Source organism: Heloderma suspectum, chromosome 1 (assembly GCF_057233095.1).
Source record: "Heloderma suspectum isolate Gila_16-S chromosome 1, 16-S_ref, whole genome shotgun sequence".
NCBI classification, from domain to species: Eukaryota; Metazoa; Chordata; class Lepidosauria; order Squamata; family Helodermatidae; genus Heloderma; species Heloderma suspectum.
This window is the reverse complement of record NC_139458.1, coordinates 180,433,721-180,451,706: the sequence shown is the minus strand read 5'-3', so window position 1 is coordinate 180,451,706 and position 17,986 is coordinate 180,433,721. Positions and strand designations below refer to the sequence as shown.

Below are 17,986 nucleotides of genomic sequence, written 5' to 3'. Positions count from 1 at the left end.
ACACTCAGCTGTGGATGTGTCTGGTGGTGAAAAGAAAATCCGATGCTGTAAAGAACAATATTGTTTAGGAACCTGGAATATCAGATCAATGAATCAAGGTAAGCTGGAGGTGGTCAAACATGAGATGGCAAGATTGAACATCGACATCTTGGGAATCAGCGAACTAAAATGGACAGGCATGGGCGAATTTAATTCAGGTGACCATCATATCTACTACTGTGGGCAAGAATCCCTTAGAAGAAATGGAGTAGCGCTCATAGTCAACAAAATGGTGGGAAAAGCAGTACTGGGGTACAATCTTAAAAATGATAGAATGATCTCAGTACGAATCCAAGGCAAACCATTCAACATCACAGTAATTCAAGTCTATGCCCCAACCACTGATGCCGAAGAAGCTGAGGTTGATCGGTTCTATGAAGACCTACAACACCTTCTAGAACTAACACCAAAAAAAGATGTCCTCTTCATCATAGGGGATTGGAATGCTAAAGTAGGAAGTCAAGAAATCACCAGGATAACAGGCAGGCATGGCCTTGGTGTACAAAACGAAGCAGGACAAAAGCTAATAGAGTTTTGCCAAGAGAACATGCTGATCATAGCAAACACTCTTTTCCAACAGCACAAGAGGCAACTCTACACATGGACATCACCAGATGGTCAATATCGAAATCAGATTGATTATGTCCTTTGCAGCCAAAGATGGAGAAGCTCCATACAGTCAGTAAAAACAAGACCTGGAGCTGACTGTGGCTCAGATCATGAGCTGCTTCTTGCAAAATTTCGGCTTAAATTGAAGAACGTAGGGAAAACCACTAAACCATTCAGGTATGACCTCAGTCATATCCCTTATGAATATACAGTGGAGGTGAGGAATAGATTTCAGGGATTAGACCTGATAGACAGAGTGCCTGAGGAACTATGGACGGAGGTCCGTAACATTGTTCAGGAGGCAGCAACGAAATCCATCCCAAAGAAAAAGAAATGCAAGAAAGCCAAGTGGCTGTCTGATGAGGCTTTACAAGTCGCTGAGGAAAGAAGGGAAGCAAAAAGCAAGGGAGAAAGGGGAAGATATACCCAACTGAATGCAGAGTTCCAGAGAATAGCAAGGAGAGACAAGAAGGCCTTCTAAAATGAACAATGCAAAGAAATCGAGGAAAACAACAGAATGGGAAAGACTAGAGATCTCTTCAAGAAAATTGGAGATCTCAAGGGAACGTTTTGTGCAAAGATGGGCATGATAAAGGACAAAGAAGGCAGGGACCTAACAGAAGCAGATGAGATTAAGAAAAGGTGGCAAGAATACACAGAAGAACTATACAGGAAAGATCTGAATGTCCCTGATAGCCATGATAGTGCGGTCACTGAACTTGAGCCGGACATCCTAGAGAGTGAAGTCAAGTGGGCCTTAGGAAGCATTACTAACAACAAAGCTAGCGGAGATGACAGTATTCCAGCTGAGCTATTAAAAATCCTAAAAGATGATGCTGTTAAAGTGCTGCATTCAATATGCCAACAAATCTGGAACACTCAAGAGTGGCCACAAGACTGGAAAAGGTCAGTTTACATTCTGATTCCAAAGAAGGGGAACGCCAAAGAGTGTTCAAACTACCGCACAATTGCGCTCATTTCACATGCCAGCAAGGTTATGCTCAAAATCCTACAAGCTAGGCTTCAGCAGTATGTGAACCGAGAACTACCGGAAGTACAAGCTGGGTTTCGAAGAGGCAGAGGAACTAGAGATCAAATCACCAACATTCGCTGGATCATGGAGAAAGCAAGAGAATTCCAGAAAAACATCTATTTCTGCTTCATTGACTACGCTAAAGCCTTTGACTGTGTGGATCACAACAAACTGTGGCAAATTCTTAAAGTGATGGGAGTACCAGACCACCTTACCTGTCTCCTGAGAAACCTGTACGAGGGTCAAGAAGCAACAGTAAGAACCCGAGGTGGAACAACCGATTGGTTCCAAATTGGGAAAGGAGTATGACAAGGCTGCATATTGTCACCCTGCTTATTTAACTTATATGCAGAGTACACCATGAGAAATGCCGGGTTGGATGAATCAGAGGTCGGAATTAAGATTGCCGGGAGAATTATCAACAACCTCCGATATGCAGATGATACCACCCTAATGGCAGAAAGCGAAGAGGATCTCAAGAGCCTCTTGTTGAGGGTGAAAGAGGAGAGTGCAAAAGCTGGTTTGAAACTCAACATTAAAAAAACGAAGATCATGGCATCTGGCCCTATCACTTCCTGGCATATGGAAGGGGAAGAAATGGAAGCAGTGACAGAGTTTACTTTCTTGGGCTCCAAGATCACCGCAGACGGTGACTGTAGCCATGAAATTAAAAGACGCTTGCTCCTTGGGAGGAAAGCTGTGGCAAACCTAGACAGCATAGTAAGAAGCAGAGACATCACCTTGCCAACAAAGGTCCGTCTAATCAAAACTATGGTTTTCCCAGTAGTAATGTATGGCTGTGAGAGCTGGACTATAAGGAAGGCTGAGCGCCGAAGAATGGATGCTTTCGAACTGTGGTGCTGGAGAAGACTCTTACGAGTCCCCTGGACTGCAAGGAGGTCAAATCAGTCCATCCTAAAGGAAATCAACCCTGAGTGCTCATTGGAAGGACAGATACTGAAGCTGAAGCTCCAATATTTTGGCCACCTAATGCGAAGAGAAAACTCTCTGGAAAAGACCCTGATGCTGGGAAAGACTGAAGGCAAAAGGAGAAGGGGACGGCAGAGGATGAGATGGCTAGATAGCATCACTGATGCAATGAATATGAACTTGAGCACGCTCCGGGAGAGAGCGCAGGACAGGAAGGCCTGGTGTGCTATGGTCCATGGGGTCACGAAGAGTCGGACACGACTGAACGACTGAACAACAACAACAAAGTGCATGGCCATTTTTGCTTCATGGTTTGCTGCGTATAAGGAGTATAAGGAACGGAGCAATGTTTATAGCTAGATAAATGTGTCCTAGAATGAAGTGCTCCACATGGATGCATGACTATTTAAAAAACCATATATTCAACATAACAAAGGAGTGATATTCAACAGGAAAGACAGTCAATATATCTCATGATTTGTTGTTGTGCTGCTTACGACGTATATATTTTTCAATACAGATGACACAACTTGGAGAAATTATGAACACTGTGCATGACAGATATTAAATTACAAATGTTCTTCCTAAATTACAAGTACTGAGCTGAAAACTATATAGTAAAATAGAGTAAAAATCTTACAAATGGGTGAAAGAAAAGCATGTAAAAATGTAAATGGAAGATGACTGCTATGGCAGTGCTGAGAAAGATTTGGAGATTATAATGGAACACTTTTGGTGCACTAGTTATCCCACTGAAAAACAGGACAGGATAAAAATGGGTTTGTACTAGTGTAACAATGCTGATATGAAGTAGAGTCAATCCAAGACAATTTTATTTGAATTGATAAAAATTGTGCTTTAATGAAATATCTATGAAATGTTATTTTGCCTTTCTCTTTTTATCATTTATGCAGAGTGGAATTGAAACCTGGCTGGAAAATAACTTGCATTAGCTGTAATCTAGACAAAGAAAGGTGTATGTATTATTCAGTAGCCTTCAGCACAGATGCAAGTTTCTATAAGCTGAATTGTTATGGTGAGTACAGCCAACCCTATCTGATAGAAATGTGACTTGATATTTAGGACTCTAATAATTATATTAGGCTTAGCCAATCCAGAGACTTCATACTGCCTGGCAGTCACAGATGTTGCTGGTGCATATCCCTAATTCCTTTTGTTTGAAGAGGGTTCCATAGCCTACAAATCATGAATGGCTTATTAGATCCCAGCCCCAGATGACCAAATCCCTGGTTCAAACCTAAATCTCCTGACACAAGGTCTGGTAGAGCAAGAGGAGCTGCTGTGGTAAGGACAGCCCCTTGTGCATGCTCCCAAACCTTTCCATGTGATTAAAGGAGCTCTCTGGATCGTGGTTATGACTGACAAAATCATAAACAGTGTTAACTTCATTTGACATTTGGTTGTTGTTGTTGTTGTTGTTCAGTCGTTAAGTCGTGTTCAACTCTTCGTGACCCCATGGACCATAACACGCCAGACCTTCCTGTCCTCCGCTGTCTCCCAGAGCGTGTTCAAGTTCATATTCATTGACACCTTCCGACCTGAGGGGCTGATCTTCCGGCGTCATATCTTTTAGCCTTGTGATATGTTCCATGGGGTTTTCTTGGCAAGAATACTGGAGTGGGTTGCCATTTCCTTCTCCAGTGGACCACATTTTGTCAGAACTCTCCACCATGACCAGTCCATCTTGGGTGGCCCTGCATGGCATAGCTTATGGCTTCACTGAGTTACGCAAGCCCCTTCGCCACAGCAAGGCAGTGATCCATGAAGGGGTTGACATTTGGGCATGTTACTAAATAGCATAATAAGTAAATACTGGGCTGGTTCACATGATCACTGTGGTGCGTACTGGCGCATGCCGAGTGCCATTTGCCTAACTACCCAGCCAGGTGTAGCTTGTGTCGCCTGAGCCCCACTGTCATGGGTTATTTGAGGATTGTTTCCCCTTCAAAATAAGTCATGTCTCCCAGGTTTGTACAACATGACAAGCTGTGCCCAGGCGGGTAATTAGGCAAATGGCACCTGTCATGCGCTGCCAACTATACCATGGCTTGTTTAAGGTGCGGTGATCATGCGAACCAGGTCATTATGTTACTAAGTGGGTCTGTTTGGTTGGGCTCTTTTTATTCTGTTGTTGTTGTTGTTGTTGTTGTTGTGTGTTTTTAATTCTGCTTTTAATATATTTGTTTTATTATTGTTTTAATCAAGTTTTTATTTTTGTAATTATTATTGTAATTATTATTATAAGATGCCCTGACTGCTATTTTCTTGGTAGAAAGGTAGGGTACAAATCAAATAAATCAATAAATACATGTATGTAATATTCCTAGCATATGGGCCAACATACAACTAATTAGAAGAACAAAACTAATTTGTAATTCCTTGGAGATATCCATTGTTATCAGGGCTCAACCCACATTGTATTGTACGAGCTTTATCCGTACTATTATTACAATTGCTGGATTAAACATAGCAGTGTGTGCACCATCTTTTAAAGCTTTCTGTTTGTGATGTAAATAATGGTGAGCCATAAAAGAGGCTGTTCAGGGAAGTGCTGTTGCTACTTCTGTTACCTAGAATGAATAGAAGGTCAGACATTGAGGCATCCATGTGCGAGACGGATGGAGGGAAACAGAAGCCTTGAAATGTTAGGCAGTGAATCCTGGATAGAGTTCAAGACAAGGGTAATAGCCAATGTTAGTCTTGTATAGAATAGATACATTGAAATGGATGAGATTTAAGTAAGTTGCGACTAATTTAAGTCCCATTCATTTCAGCGAGTCTACTCTACATAGGACTAGGAATGCTGGAGAAATCCACAATGGAATGAAGTAAATTTGGATTTCTGTGCATCTGACCTGCAGATTCTACGGTGGACCATCTTTTCCCGAGGCGCATGGATTTTGCAGACTTGCAGACCAGTTTTTTAACATGGGGGGAGGGGAGTTTTGCAAATTTGCATTTGCACTAATGTGTGCACTTGCCTTAGAGCTAATGCACACTCATGCACATGGAACAAAATTATCGTACATCCCTAAAAAAAAAAATCCAATTCCATCAGTGAGTGGACGATGTAAAAAAAGATGCCTGACAATGCATGAAACACAGATGAAACGGATTTAACAAAATTCTTACATCATTGTGTAGGACTAATTTCGGGTACTATCCAAGGTTTCCCTTCAACCCATATCTTATTCTCCAGCCTGGCCCCTACCTGAGTTCCTGGCAATGGGTTCAGCTAAAGTTGGGTGAACCTGTTAAGGGGTTTTTCTGTATGCCTTAATTAAAAATAAAGAAAATCACTTGTATTTTTTACACTCTGTTAATAACAGGACCTGGCCTGCCCTATTTCACCTTGCGCAACAGCAGTACAGATAGAGGTACTTTTACTTTATTTTCTTGTTTTAGAAATCTGAAGATACATAGCTCTTCGTGGATATTTACCATTTAGAGTTTCTAAATTCTCTGTCCTTAAAATCAGCCAGTCTGTAATCCTATGCATACTTATCTTGGAGTAAGCTCCTTTGAATATAATGGGTCTTACTTATGAATAAACATGTGTAGGATTGCACTCCAATGGTCTAATCCTATGCATGTTTACTTGGAAGTAAGCCCCATGGAGTTGAATTTATTTATTCTCAAGTAACTGTGTTTAGGACTGCAACATTAGAGATGTAAACCTAATCTAGCAATATTATCTGAATATCAGAAACTTTGTTTTGAATTACTTGTATGCTGAATAGTTTAGAAGCCGTGGGCTAGGTGCTGTCATGTTCCTGGGTAAGGAAACAGGAAGAATGGTACATCCCTTTTTAGTGTAGTGCATGTGAGTAACTCTTCTATGCATGGGTGCTGAAAGAGGATTTTCCTCACAGTCTTGTCTCGAGTCTGTACCCCCTTAGCAATTGGCAGTCAGGGGCTTGGTCTCTTTACAAGTAAATGATACGTATTATTTATTCTGTCCTCATGTGTGAAGCAAATCTGACAAGTTGGGGTTATTACCAAATTGGGCTCATTGAGCACACACAACAAGAACGTATATCTAAAACAATTTAAAACAATCAGCCAGTGACAATCCAGGACCTGATAAAAAAACTCTTTATATGCTGCCAAATGTCTGAGAGAAGGGGGCAGTTTTAACTTGATGCCAAAAAGATGACAATGTTGGCGTCAGGTGGGCCTCATCCAGGAGATCATTCCATAAATGGGGGGGCACCACTGAGAAGGCCCTCTCCCTTGTTGCTGCCCTTGGAGCATCCCTCAGAGGAGGCACCTAGAGGAGGGCCTTGGGTGCAGAGGGTACCATATGGGTCAGTTCATGCCCAGAGAGGCATTTCATCAGGTGTTGTGGTCCTGAGCCATGTAAGGCTTATAGGTCAGAACTAGCACCTTGAATCAGGCTTGGAAACATACAGGCAGCCAGTGCAAGCAGGCCAGAATTGGTGTTAGATATTTGGACCATCTTGTCCCTGTTATCAGTCTGGCTGCCACATTTTGCATAAGCTGCAGCTTCTGAACCATCTTCAAAGGCAGCCCCACATAGAGGGCATTGCAATTATCTAACCTGGAGGTTATCAGAGTTTAGACAGCTGAAGCCAGGGTATCCCTGTCCAGATAGGGGTGTAGCTGGGCACCAACTGAAGTTGGTAGAAGGTAGTCCGTGCCACTGAGGCTACTTGAGCCTCAAGTGACAAAGACAGCTCCAGAAGGACCCCCAAGCTACAGACCTACTCCTTCGGGAGAGAGCAGCCCCATCCAGAACAGGTTGAGCACCTTCTATCCGGTCAGGAGAACCACCTACTAACAGCATCTCAGTCTTGTCTGAATTGAGTTTCCATTTATTAGCCTTCATCCAGTCCATTGTCACAGCCAGGCACTGATTTAGAACATCCACAGCCTCACCTGGAGAAGATGAAAAGGAGAAATAGAGCTGTGTGTCAACACCGTACTGATGACAGTGCACTCCAGAACTCCAGATGACCGCACTCAGTGGTTTCATGTAGACGTTGAATAACATGGGGGACCAAACAGACCCCTGCAGAACGCCATACTGGAGAATCCACGGGGCTGAGCAATATTCCCCAAGTACCAACGTCTGGAGCTGACCATTCAAGTAGGAGTGAGACCACCACAATGCAGTTCCTCCAACTCCCAACTCAAACAGTCGTCCCAGAAGGATACCATGGATGATGGTATCAAAAGCTGCTGTGAGATCACGGAGAATCAACAAGGTCATACTAGCCCTGTCTCTCTCCCGTCATAGGTCATCATACAGAGCGACCAAGGCTGTTTCTGTGCCAAAACTCAGCCTGAACCCTGATTGAAATGGATCTAGATAATCCACAGTGTCTGGAGCTGGTTGGCAACCACCTACTCAAGAACCTTGTCCAGGAAAGGAACATTTGCCACTGACCTAAAATTATTAAGATTTTTCCAGGTCCATGGAGGGTTTCTTCAGGAATGGTCTCACTACTGCCACTTTGAGGCAGCCTGGGACCACTCCCTCTCTCAAGGAAGCATTAATCACCTCCTTGGCCCATCCAGCTGTTCCTTCCCTGCCAGTATTTATGAACCAAGAGGGGAAAGGATCTAATACAGAAGTGGTCACATGAACCTGTCAACATCCTTGAGCTGTGCCAACTGAAACCCATCCAAGAAAACTGGACAAGGCTGTGCTCTGGACACCTCACCAGATTCACCTGCTGTAACATTGGAGTCTAAGCCCCAGCAGATGCAAAAGATTTTATCCTGGAAATGCCTAGCAAATGAATTACACTGAGCCTCAGAGTCCTTAGGGCCATGGCCAATCCTGGAAAGCTATGCTGGGCAGCATATGGAAGACTGAATGGAGGCAGAAAAATGTTGTTTCTTTGCTGCCCTCACTGCCCCTGAGTATACTTTACCATAAGCACACACCAGGGTTCGATTACATCCACTAGGAGTTCTTCTCCATCTGTACTCAAGCTATCTTGTATTTTGTTTCATGGCTCTCAGTTCTGGAGTATACAACAGAGCAGTATGAGCTCTACTCAGGAGAGGGTGCTGAGGAACAATCATGTCAATGGCCTGGGTCATTTCTGCATTCCACAGATCAACAAGGGTTTTGACATGAGAGCCCACCATATCAGCCAGAAACCTCCCTTCTCTGGAAACCATCCAGATCCATTAGCCTCCACGGGAGGAGCACCTTGATAGGACCCCTACCCTTGCAGAGGGGAAAAGCTGCCATACCTCAGCAGGCAATGATCTCACCATGACAAAGGTGCTGAAGCAAAGTCCCCTACCTTCAGATCATCTCCATGTCCAGTTGAGAGAACCAAGTCTAGAAGTTGGATCAATGACATGCTGGGACAGTCCCATGGTTGTCATAGAGACCATGAAATCCTGAGCCGCCCCAGACAAAGTGCCCTTAGCATGAATGTTGACATCTCCCAGAACCAACAGTGTGGCGGATCTCAACAACACACCCAAGACTACCTCCATCAGGTCAGATAGGGAATCTGTCGAGCAGCAGGGTGAGCAGTACACCCACAGAATCCCCAATTTGTCCCGCTGGCCCAATACAAGGTACAACACTCCAGACCAGTAGTTTAAATGGACAGGGAGCCTGCAGAGGGAGATGGAATTGCTGTAGACCACAGCAACCTCCCCCACTCCCTGGCCCTCAAGCCTTCCCTGATGCTGAACCAAGTACCAAGTTCTACTGAAGTACCAAGTTCTACCCACCCCTAAAGCACCTTCTGTCCTTCAGCCACCAGCCACTTTTGGATCCCCCCACCCCTTTGCGCTTGTCGCTTCCCTCCACTGGTCTCCATTGTTAGCTGTCAGATATACATATCGGTCACAGAGCAGAGAGCAGGATCGCCAAACTTAGCAAATGTCATAGCAAAACAGTAAAATGAATGGGGAAATTGTGCGAATGTCATGGCAGAGCAGGAAAATGGAGGGGAAATTGCACACATTTCCAGGCAGAGCAGTAAAACTCAGGGGAAATTTGCTCAAATTTCCTAGCAGTGGATGTTCACTCCTGTGCACTTGCGAAGGGCCAAACATTTTTTAAAAAGTTCTGAATGTGTTCAGGACACTCTCTGGTGTCTTTTCTTCAAGATTTCTATGAAAAAAAAAGAATTAAAAATCCATCCTGAGACGGAGGGCACTGAGCAGTAAAGAGGGAGAATGGCAGTGGCACTAGCAAGATTGTGAGGAGCAGCAAGGGTTTATGCTGCTCTTGCTGGGCAACTCTCTAGTCATTCCCAACAACCCATGATAAAGTTGCCCTGCTGGGTTCAGATGTCACAAAAAGCCACTCTGAGAACAAGCCATCCTAAACAACCTTACTATAAGCCATGGGTTTTCCGGGTAATTTTTTTGCAAAAAAGCACCCATGATGGAAAAACTGTTCCAGTTCTGGACATCATTTTAAGCCATCCTGCAACCACCCATGATAACAACCTGTCATGGCTTGGCATGACAGCGAACCAGATCTGGGAGTTGTAGAACCTGACTTTAAGCATGATTTATCTTAAAGCAAATCTATAATAGGGAAGTGCTAATGTAAGAGAAGTAAGTTCTGTGGGTACGTTTGGGGGCCCAATAGTTTTTAAACATCCCAACTCTCTTGACCTCATGTGTGTCTTTTTTACCTGATGGTTGCCCTCTTTCTCTCCTAGATGGGTGACAATTGAATGGAAAAGATGTGTCTGATTAGAAAACAGCTTCCACACTACTGTGGGTACCTGTGAATGAGATCCAATTTCATATTTCCTTTATCCCGCTCCCATTTTTTGTTTTAGTTTGCAATTAGTAGTTAAAGCAGGTATTGCTGTATTGAATTAATACCTGCTAATATGTCTATTCTGCCTGTGATGAGTTGACATCTTAGTACTCTCATGCTACTGTACTCTCACACTAGTCAAACAAGCCTGGTTCACACGTAACAACAACCCAGGGTATGGATTGAGTATGGTTTGTCACTGAATCTGGGTTGTTGTTGAATCGTGGGTTATTGTTATGTGCAATCCCTATGCTATGGTTTAACTATGGATTGTTAACCACAAACGACCCAGGAAGAGAACCCATGGTTTGTGGTTGAGTTGTGAACTCTGGGTAATTCATGGTTAACAACCCACAGTTAAACCATAGTGCAGGGTTCACACATAACAACAACTCATGACTCAACAACAACCCATACTCAACCCATACACAACCATACTCTGGGTCGTCTTTATGTGTGAACCAGGGCTTTGTGTTTTGACCTGCACTGTAGAAAGGACTCTCTAACTGTAAGTAACCTCAACTGCCATATTATCTGTTTTTATTTTGTGTTTTGCAGTTGTTAAAACCCTGGAAAACAATACAGTTCTCGATAATTTGCTGAAGGATATCCAGATGCCCTCCAAAACTCTAGAAAGCATTTCATTGCATGGCCAAAGTAAGTTTCAAAACAAATTGTAAGTTTTTAACAGAATGAAACAAGCTTAAACATTAGCATTTCCAGGGAACATACATCCTTGTGAATTCGTAATTTTTGTATGTATCGAATCCTCTTTGACAGAAAAGGACTTATCTTACATTTAATGCTCAACACTGCCTCCTAAGAGAAGGTGAATTGACATTCCCTCATGTGGCTTGCAGCATGCTGGGTGCTGTGATCCTTGGCAATTTGAGGTAGCCATCTTTTACTCAGTGGTGATAGAATGAGCTCTGAGCAAGTTGCCAAGCATAGATAGTTGAAACCAGTGGTATTTTTTTCTGTGTATATAGAGATTCCTATGTAGTAGCCTGCTTCCAGTTGGAGGCTTTTTCAGGATATATCAGGTATGCTGATTCAGCATGTCTGACTCTTGCAGTAGGCCACATGGGAATTCTGCTGGTCATCGCCATGCTGATTCCTGTTAGTTTCCAGTCTGCTGCTTGAACTAGCAAGGCTAGCACAGCTGACACAGTGCAAAAGAATGACTGTCTCTGTCTTATGGATATTTATTTGCTTTGTTATTTCCCCACACAAACCACATGCAGACTTCCAGTTTACGCTACAATGGATAACCAACTTTTGGTCAAAAGTTGACACTATTCTTGAAAGATCAAAGTTCTTTAGGTAGTTTTGGGATATTTTGTTGTTGCTGCCGATATGCAGTTTACCATTTGCCCGATTAATAGGAACATTGGAACATAGGAAGCTGCCTTACGCCAAGTCAAACCATTGGTCCCTCTGGCCCAGTATTGTTGACACTGACTGGCAGCAGCTGTCCCAGGGTTTCAGGAAGGATTTTTCCAGCCCTACCTGGAGCTGCCAGGGATCGAACCTGAGACCGTCTGCATGCAAAGCATGTGCTCTACCACTGAGCTGCGGCCCTTCCCATGGTGTGTACATAATTTGCTCTGACTACACCTATTAAAGGCAAACCCTTTAAGTTGTGACCTACAAACTTATGCATCTATAAATATAAATTGGCATATGCAAATCTGTGTCCTCTTTTGTCTTCTTTTGGTGATCCCTATGTGACCATCCTAATTTTTAGTGATAACATAGTGGCTGACCAAGGGGTGGCAGGGTAAACTAGGGGTTTAATGCATGTAAGTAGCAACTGCTCTATTTGTTCCTGTCCTCCCTTTTCTGTTACTCAGCTGATACATTACTATGTAGGTATTTGTGAACCTGGACTATTGTTTAATAGAAGTAGCTCCATCCAGTTCTGTCGAATTGTTTCTGTGATGAGCTTGGAATCCTATGTATGCTGTGTACATTCAATGGGACACATGGGAATATCCCTTTGAACCTGGAGGAAACATGTATAGAATCCAGCACTCAAACTCATTGTCTAGCAAAATTCTGAAGGGAAACTAGTTTTATGTATTCTAACATACTTCTTTTCTGCAGTCTCTGTTTCTGTTCTATCAGTTACATTCGCACACATATAGCTTCCTGTATGTTCCTTTATAGTTGTGCCTCTTTCTGAAGTGCTATTTTTACTAGGTCAAAATATGTAAACTTAGAAGAAAAAACTGAAATGTAAACATGGCCTCCTACTTGTCACTTGTATGCTCATCTTTATCTAATCCTTCTTTCTCTTACTGCTCTGCTTCTCCAGGGTAGGAGCTAATGGGTAAGACAAATTCCTTTGTTTCACTAGACAGGGCTGCACATTTAAGCTTAGTATATTTTCTAATTGCAACAACCTCCCAGTACTAACACTGTGGTTATCAGCAAAGCAGGGCTTCTATTCAGAGAGGGGGTGCTGCTTTCCTTCATGTTTCTATCATGTTTCATTACTTCTCAGGAGCACCTATATTCCTGTTTTACATTCCAAATGATTATTTTTGTTTCACTCTCTTTTTGCTTTTTTTTTTTTTTAAGAGGGGCTGTTTGACCTGTGTTAATTGTATTGCTATAAATATTACAAGGTGTATAAAAAAGTAACCATCCCACATTCTGTTAAAGTATACAGTTTTCAATTTCATCTTGCTTACATCTTGCTGAGAATATTCCCACAACCCCCACTGAAATCTGAAATGGCCTCCTGGACATTCTATTAACTAAGTATATCTTGGGGCTTTTTCTCATGTTACATGCCCAGTCATGCTTTTCCTTGTCACTTCTGACTGAACAACACTTGTCATCATACTAGTATTCTGCTAATCTGCACATGACATCTTTCGGCAACACCCACTCCCAGATTTGATCCAGCAAGGCTCTTCTTTTGTTCTTAAGCGAGAATACATACTAAAGATCACTTAACACAGTTTAGTTATGCCCTAAATGTTAAGAAATCATGTTGCTTTGTCAATGTAAATCCCACTGGTAGACTACAGGGATGAATTTAATTTTTAAAAAATTAAAAAGTAGATCTCATAAAACTGAAGTCAGACCAGCCCTGTTTTTAGTCCATTCACTTCAATGGATGCTGCAAACCAAGTATACACTGGGGCTGGAATGCAAATACAGAATGTTTACTATAGAGAGGGCAATCCTGTTCTACATAAGAGGCAGTGCCATACATGCTCAGTGTGGCAATGGAAATGAGTCGAATGGTGAGGTTGGTGCATCTCTGTGTTTACAGCTCTCCCAGTATTGGTATGAGATTGTACTTTGGATCAATTCGACCATTGTTAGAGCTCTTGGAAGTATGAAAGCAAAATATAAATTTTGTCAGGATATTTCATCACAGTGCTTCCCCAGAACTTACCAAATAATTAAAATCTTAACAGGTGTTTCTGTTTTAGAATGCAGTACAAGTGAAGACGTCTTGTCTTGTATTGCATTCAATATTACGATTTCAGTTATTGTTTCAGTGGGTTAGGTCCTGTAAAAGCCTTCGGAGGAAGGAAGGGCTTCTTCGATCTGTGGGAGGCTTTTGATCCAGCAGAGCTTTTTTGCTGGCTGAGTGGGGGAAGAGGCAACATTAGACAATTCACTGCTCCCCCTGCAGTTGCGTATGTCCCTCCTCTTCTGCAGATCTCATCTGGATGGTTGGGGGATCCTCCAGAACAGTGGGGGAGGTGGTGCTGGAGGCTGTGAAAGGAGGGAGGAATGGTGAAAGTTGCTTCCCCCCCCCCTTCTGCTGGAAGGAGCATTCTGATCATTCAAGGAAACCTCCACTGGTGGTGGTGGAAGGGGGGGTGTGTGATTGTTATTAAACCACCAAAAGTCATAACTGTCATTGCTTTACTTTGAAGTCACAAAGGTGCTAAAGTAGTATTGAAGTTTCTGATTATCCTTCTACATTTTAAATACAGACAACTGTATGGGGCATTTTCAAAAGAAATTGGGAACTTATAGACTGGCGGAGACTACACTAGAGCCCCTTTTGTTTCCAAAGCATCGTTTCAAATGCATTTGCTACTCTGCAGACACATGTTAATGAACACTGCACAGTATGCACGTTTTTATAAGACTATATTGGTGCCAGATACCAGTTTATCATGTTGCAATAATAGGGAGAAGTGGGAGGTGTGTGCAAGGTCATGTGGGGCATTTCTGGGAAAACCGTTTTTTCTCTCTCAAGTAAACACATGCATACCTCCACACTTGCACAGATGGTTAACTGTACAGTTATTTTGTGGGAGGTTTTACTCCAGTCTCTGATGGTGGTCTTATTGACAGACATGGGAAAACCTCCCTGGATACTCCCCCACCCCTGCAATTCCCCTCCCAGATCTTCTCCTGTTCTTTTCCTTCTCTTCCTTCTCTCAAAGATTCTAAGATACTTTGCCTTTTCAGATGCCTTGTTCTCCTTTGTGCATCTTGAGACCAGCAGAAACTATTCCTGGCTCTTATCATGGACAGTTTCCCCTGCTTTCCTTCAGTGTCCACTATATGCGCCCCTCTCCTCCTCTACTAAAAAGCATTCCCAAAGCACCTTCCAAACCAACAGGAAAGCCAATGCCTCCCTCTGGTATGATACCCCAATTGCCATGTTTCAAGCACACCCCTTTCCTCTTCCCTTCCTTACACCCCCTTACCTTGGAGTAAGCACTGTTGATGTCAGTGGGACCTACTTCTGAGTAGACATGCCTGTGTTTGCACTGTCAGCTTCCTACTAGTTTTTCTTTTAGACAGGGGAGTGAAAGAGGGAAGGGCGCAATTGGGAAAGCTTGAACAGACATTCCAAACTTTATTTTCTTTGAAGAAGGAATGGGGGTGGGATAAAAACTGATTTAAGTCTGTCTTTGATTTGTTACACCACAGACATTACAGCAGTTGTGCACAGCTGTGCAGCTATATAGGTGAAGTTCTTTGCTGAAAATTAAGGAAACACTCTGCAGTTATTCACAGCTGTGTAGGTGCACATTTAAAAGTAGCACCCCACGCAGCTTGGTTGCTGATAGTCATCAAATGGATGACAGACCCCTATTTCCACAGAGCAATCTCCCTCTACCTGAAGTGAAATGTAGGGCTCCTTCACATGGAGTTTTTATCCTGCTGTTGAGATTGTTCACTCACAGAAGTTTGTGGGTCCTTTTCATGACATCGTTAACCTCCAGGGCACATCCAGAGGTATTTACCTGGTTATTTGGCTCCAAAAAGATCTGGAACTAATAAACCATCTTCTAAAGTTGGATTGTTGTGCTATTAAAACAGCCAGTAGATGGTGCTGTTTCATTGAGTTCTATGGAATCTTGAAAATTAAAAGCTTCCCCCCTCAGCAATCACATGGTCGCTGTTTGGGAGCCCGTGATAAATGCGGAAAGGCTCCAGAATGGGAGGACTGCAAGGGTAAAGGCAGTGTAAAGGCAGCTGGGAGGGCAGGGAAGAAAAGTTGCCAAAGCAATTCTGCACTCTGAAACCTTTCCAGTCAGTACCAGTCAGAATATCATGCGCTACTTGTCCTCAGCAAAATTACTAGTGCACTGCAGTAGCCAAAAAAGCCATCATAAAATGGGACTGCAAAATATTGGATTATAGAGCCAGAAATGGTGGGAGGACTACAGGTTGGTGACTCATCATGTGATGTGCAAGTGAGCCAGACATTGCAGTAATGAGGGGAAATCCTTGTGTGGCCTGGTCCCCAGATTCGCAGTCAGTTAAATCTGAGGGATTTTAAAACAAGCAGATTTTGTTCCTTTGAGGCTTGCATTCTTATATTATGAATTTAACAGGGTTTTTGCTTTAAGCTGAAATTGTGGTTGACCTCAAAGAGAATTTACTCCTCATAGAAGTGCGTGTACTAGTTATTTGCTTGCATCAGTAATATGTTTTCATTCTTGTTTTCAGGATTCTGGTATCAGATGATCTTACCTCCTCACTTCGATAAATCAAAGAAATACCCTTTGCTCATTGATGTGTAAGTCCTTAGTCGTGTTATCTTTAATTGTTTATTGTGCCTAAAGTTTCTTAGGTGTTGTACCAAGATTAAATAAAATGGGGCAGGCTTAAAAATCTAATACACATTAAAAAATCTAATTCTTTTGCTATCCTCCCTTTTTCATTTTTGTTTTCCTCAGAATACTGTAATGTTGGAAACTGAAGATTCTGATTATGTTGTTGTTACTGTTTATTTCACTTATAAAATTAAATAAAAATAGATTTAAAAAAATCTAATACACATGACAAAGAAGCTTTACATTCCTCATCCCTGTTGTAAATGATGCCTGACCTTGGAGACTTCTATGTAAATACCTTAAAAAAATTAAGAGCTGTTATTATTATCACTCCCAAATTACTCTTCCTCTATTGCTTTCATTAGATTTCTAGTCTGACCCATTTGCAATGAAATAAAAACTCAACAAAGCCCCTTAGTAAAATATTTATTACTAGAATAAGAATACCACAAGAATAACAAGAAAATAAAATTTTCTTCACACCTGTATAATGCCATCAGTTGAAAGTGAGTGCAAATGACAGAGTTAACAGTGTTTCTGGAAAGCTCAGATGAGCAGTGGATATTTTTTGAACTTTTCAGTACCAGTTGGTGTAGTGGCAAGAGCCAGTGTGGTGTAGTGGCAAGAGTGTTGAACTAGGAGCTGGGAGATCTGGGTTCTAGTCCCCACTCGGCCATGAAAGCTCACTGGGTGACTTTGGGCCAGTCACAGACTCTCAGCCCAACCCACCTCACAGGGTTGTTGTTGTGAGGATAAAATGGAGAGAAGGAGGATAATGTAAGCCGCCTTGGGTTCCTTGCGAGAGGAAGAAAGGCGGGGTATAAATGCAATAAATAAATAAATAAATAAATAAATAAATAATAGTTGTATTTGACTGTTCAGAGATTTGGTACCTGTGAAACAAATGTAAAATAGCATGCACCAATTCACCTTAGATTCTCTCCACAGGTATGCAGGACCCTGTAGTCAGAAAGCAGATGCTGCTTACCGGATCAATTGGGCTACATATCTTGCAAGCACGGAACAGATTATTGTGGCTAGCTTTGATGGCAGAGGAAGTGGCTATCAAGGAGACAAAATTTTGCATGCAGTATATCGAAGACTGGGAACCTATGAGGTTGAAGATCAGATCTTGGCAGCTAAGTAAGTACATGTTTAAATATCTCAGTAGCCCTCATCCTGCCTGGATGCTAGTATTTTAATGGGACAGCTGAAAATATTTAGTTCCTTTTTAGCAAATGAGCCATGAAAAATAAAGCTGGGTAGAAAAGGACATTTTCTGTGGGAATATGTGCCAAAGATTAAAATTTATTTAATACAGTTTTATCCTGCCTGCCCTCCAGGGAGCATGGCTAGGAGGGGAGATTAAAAATTTGAAGAGCAGTATAAGGCAGAGGTCCCCAGCCATTTTAGACCTGGGGGCACATTTGGGAATTCGATATACTGCTGTGGGTTTGGCATCTACCTTTCACACCTATGGATCTTAGGCTGTCTTATTCAGCAAAAAAAATGTTTCATGTTTATTGGACATAGCAA

General features: G+C 42.4%; 1 protein-coding gene across 2 annotated transcripts in view; it reads left to right on the top strand.

Moving 5' to 3' along the window:
• DPP4 (dipeptidyl peptidase 4) overlaps window positions 1-17,986 on the top strand; it is an 80,964-nt gene that overhangs the window by 40,082 nt on the left and 22,896 nt on the right. For both annotated transcript variants that reach the window (XM_084811714.1, XM_084811706.1), the window contains exons 16-20: window positions 3,526-3,647; window positions 5,962-6,009; window positions 10,962-11,060; window positions 16,344-16,413; window positions 17,399-17,593. In XM_084811714.1, coding sequence (XP_084667840.1) covers window positions 3,526-3,647; window positions 5,962-6,009; window positions 10,962-11,060; window positions 16,344-16,413; window positions 17,399-17,593 — 534 coding nt within the window. The remainder of the gene's footprint in view (window positions 1-3,525; window positions 3,648-5,961; window positions 6,010-10,961; window positions 11,061-16,343; window positions 16,414-17,398; window positions 17,594-17,986) is intronic.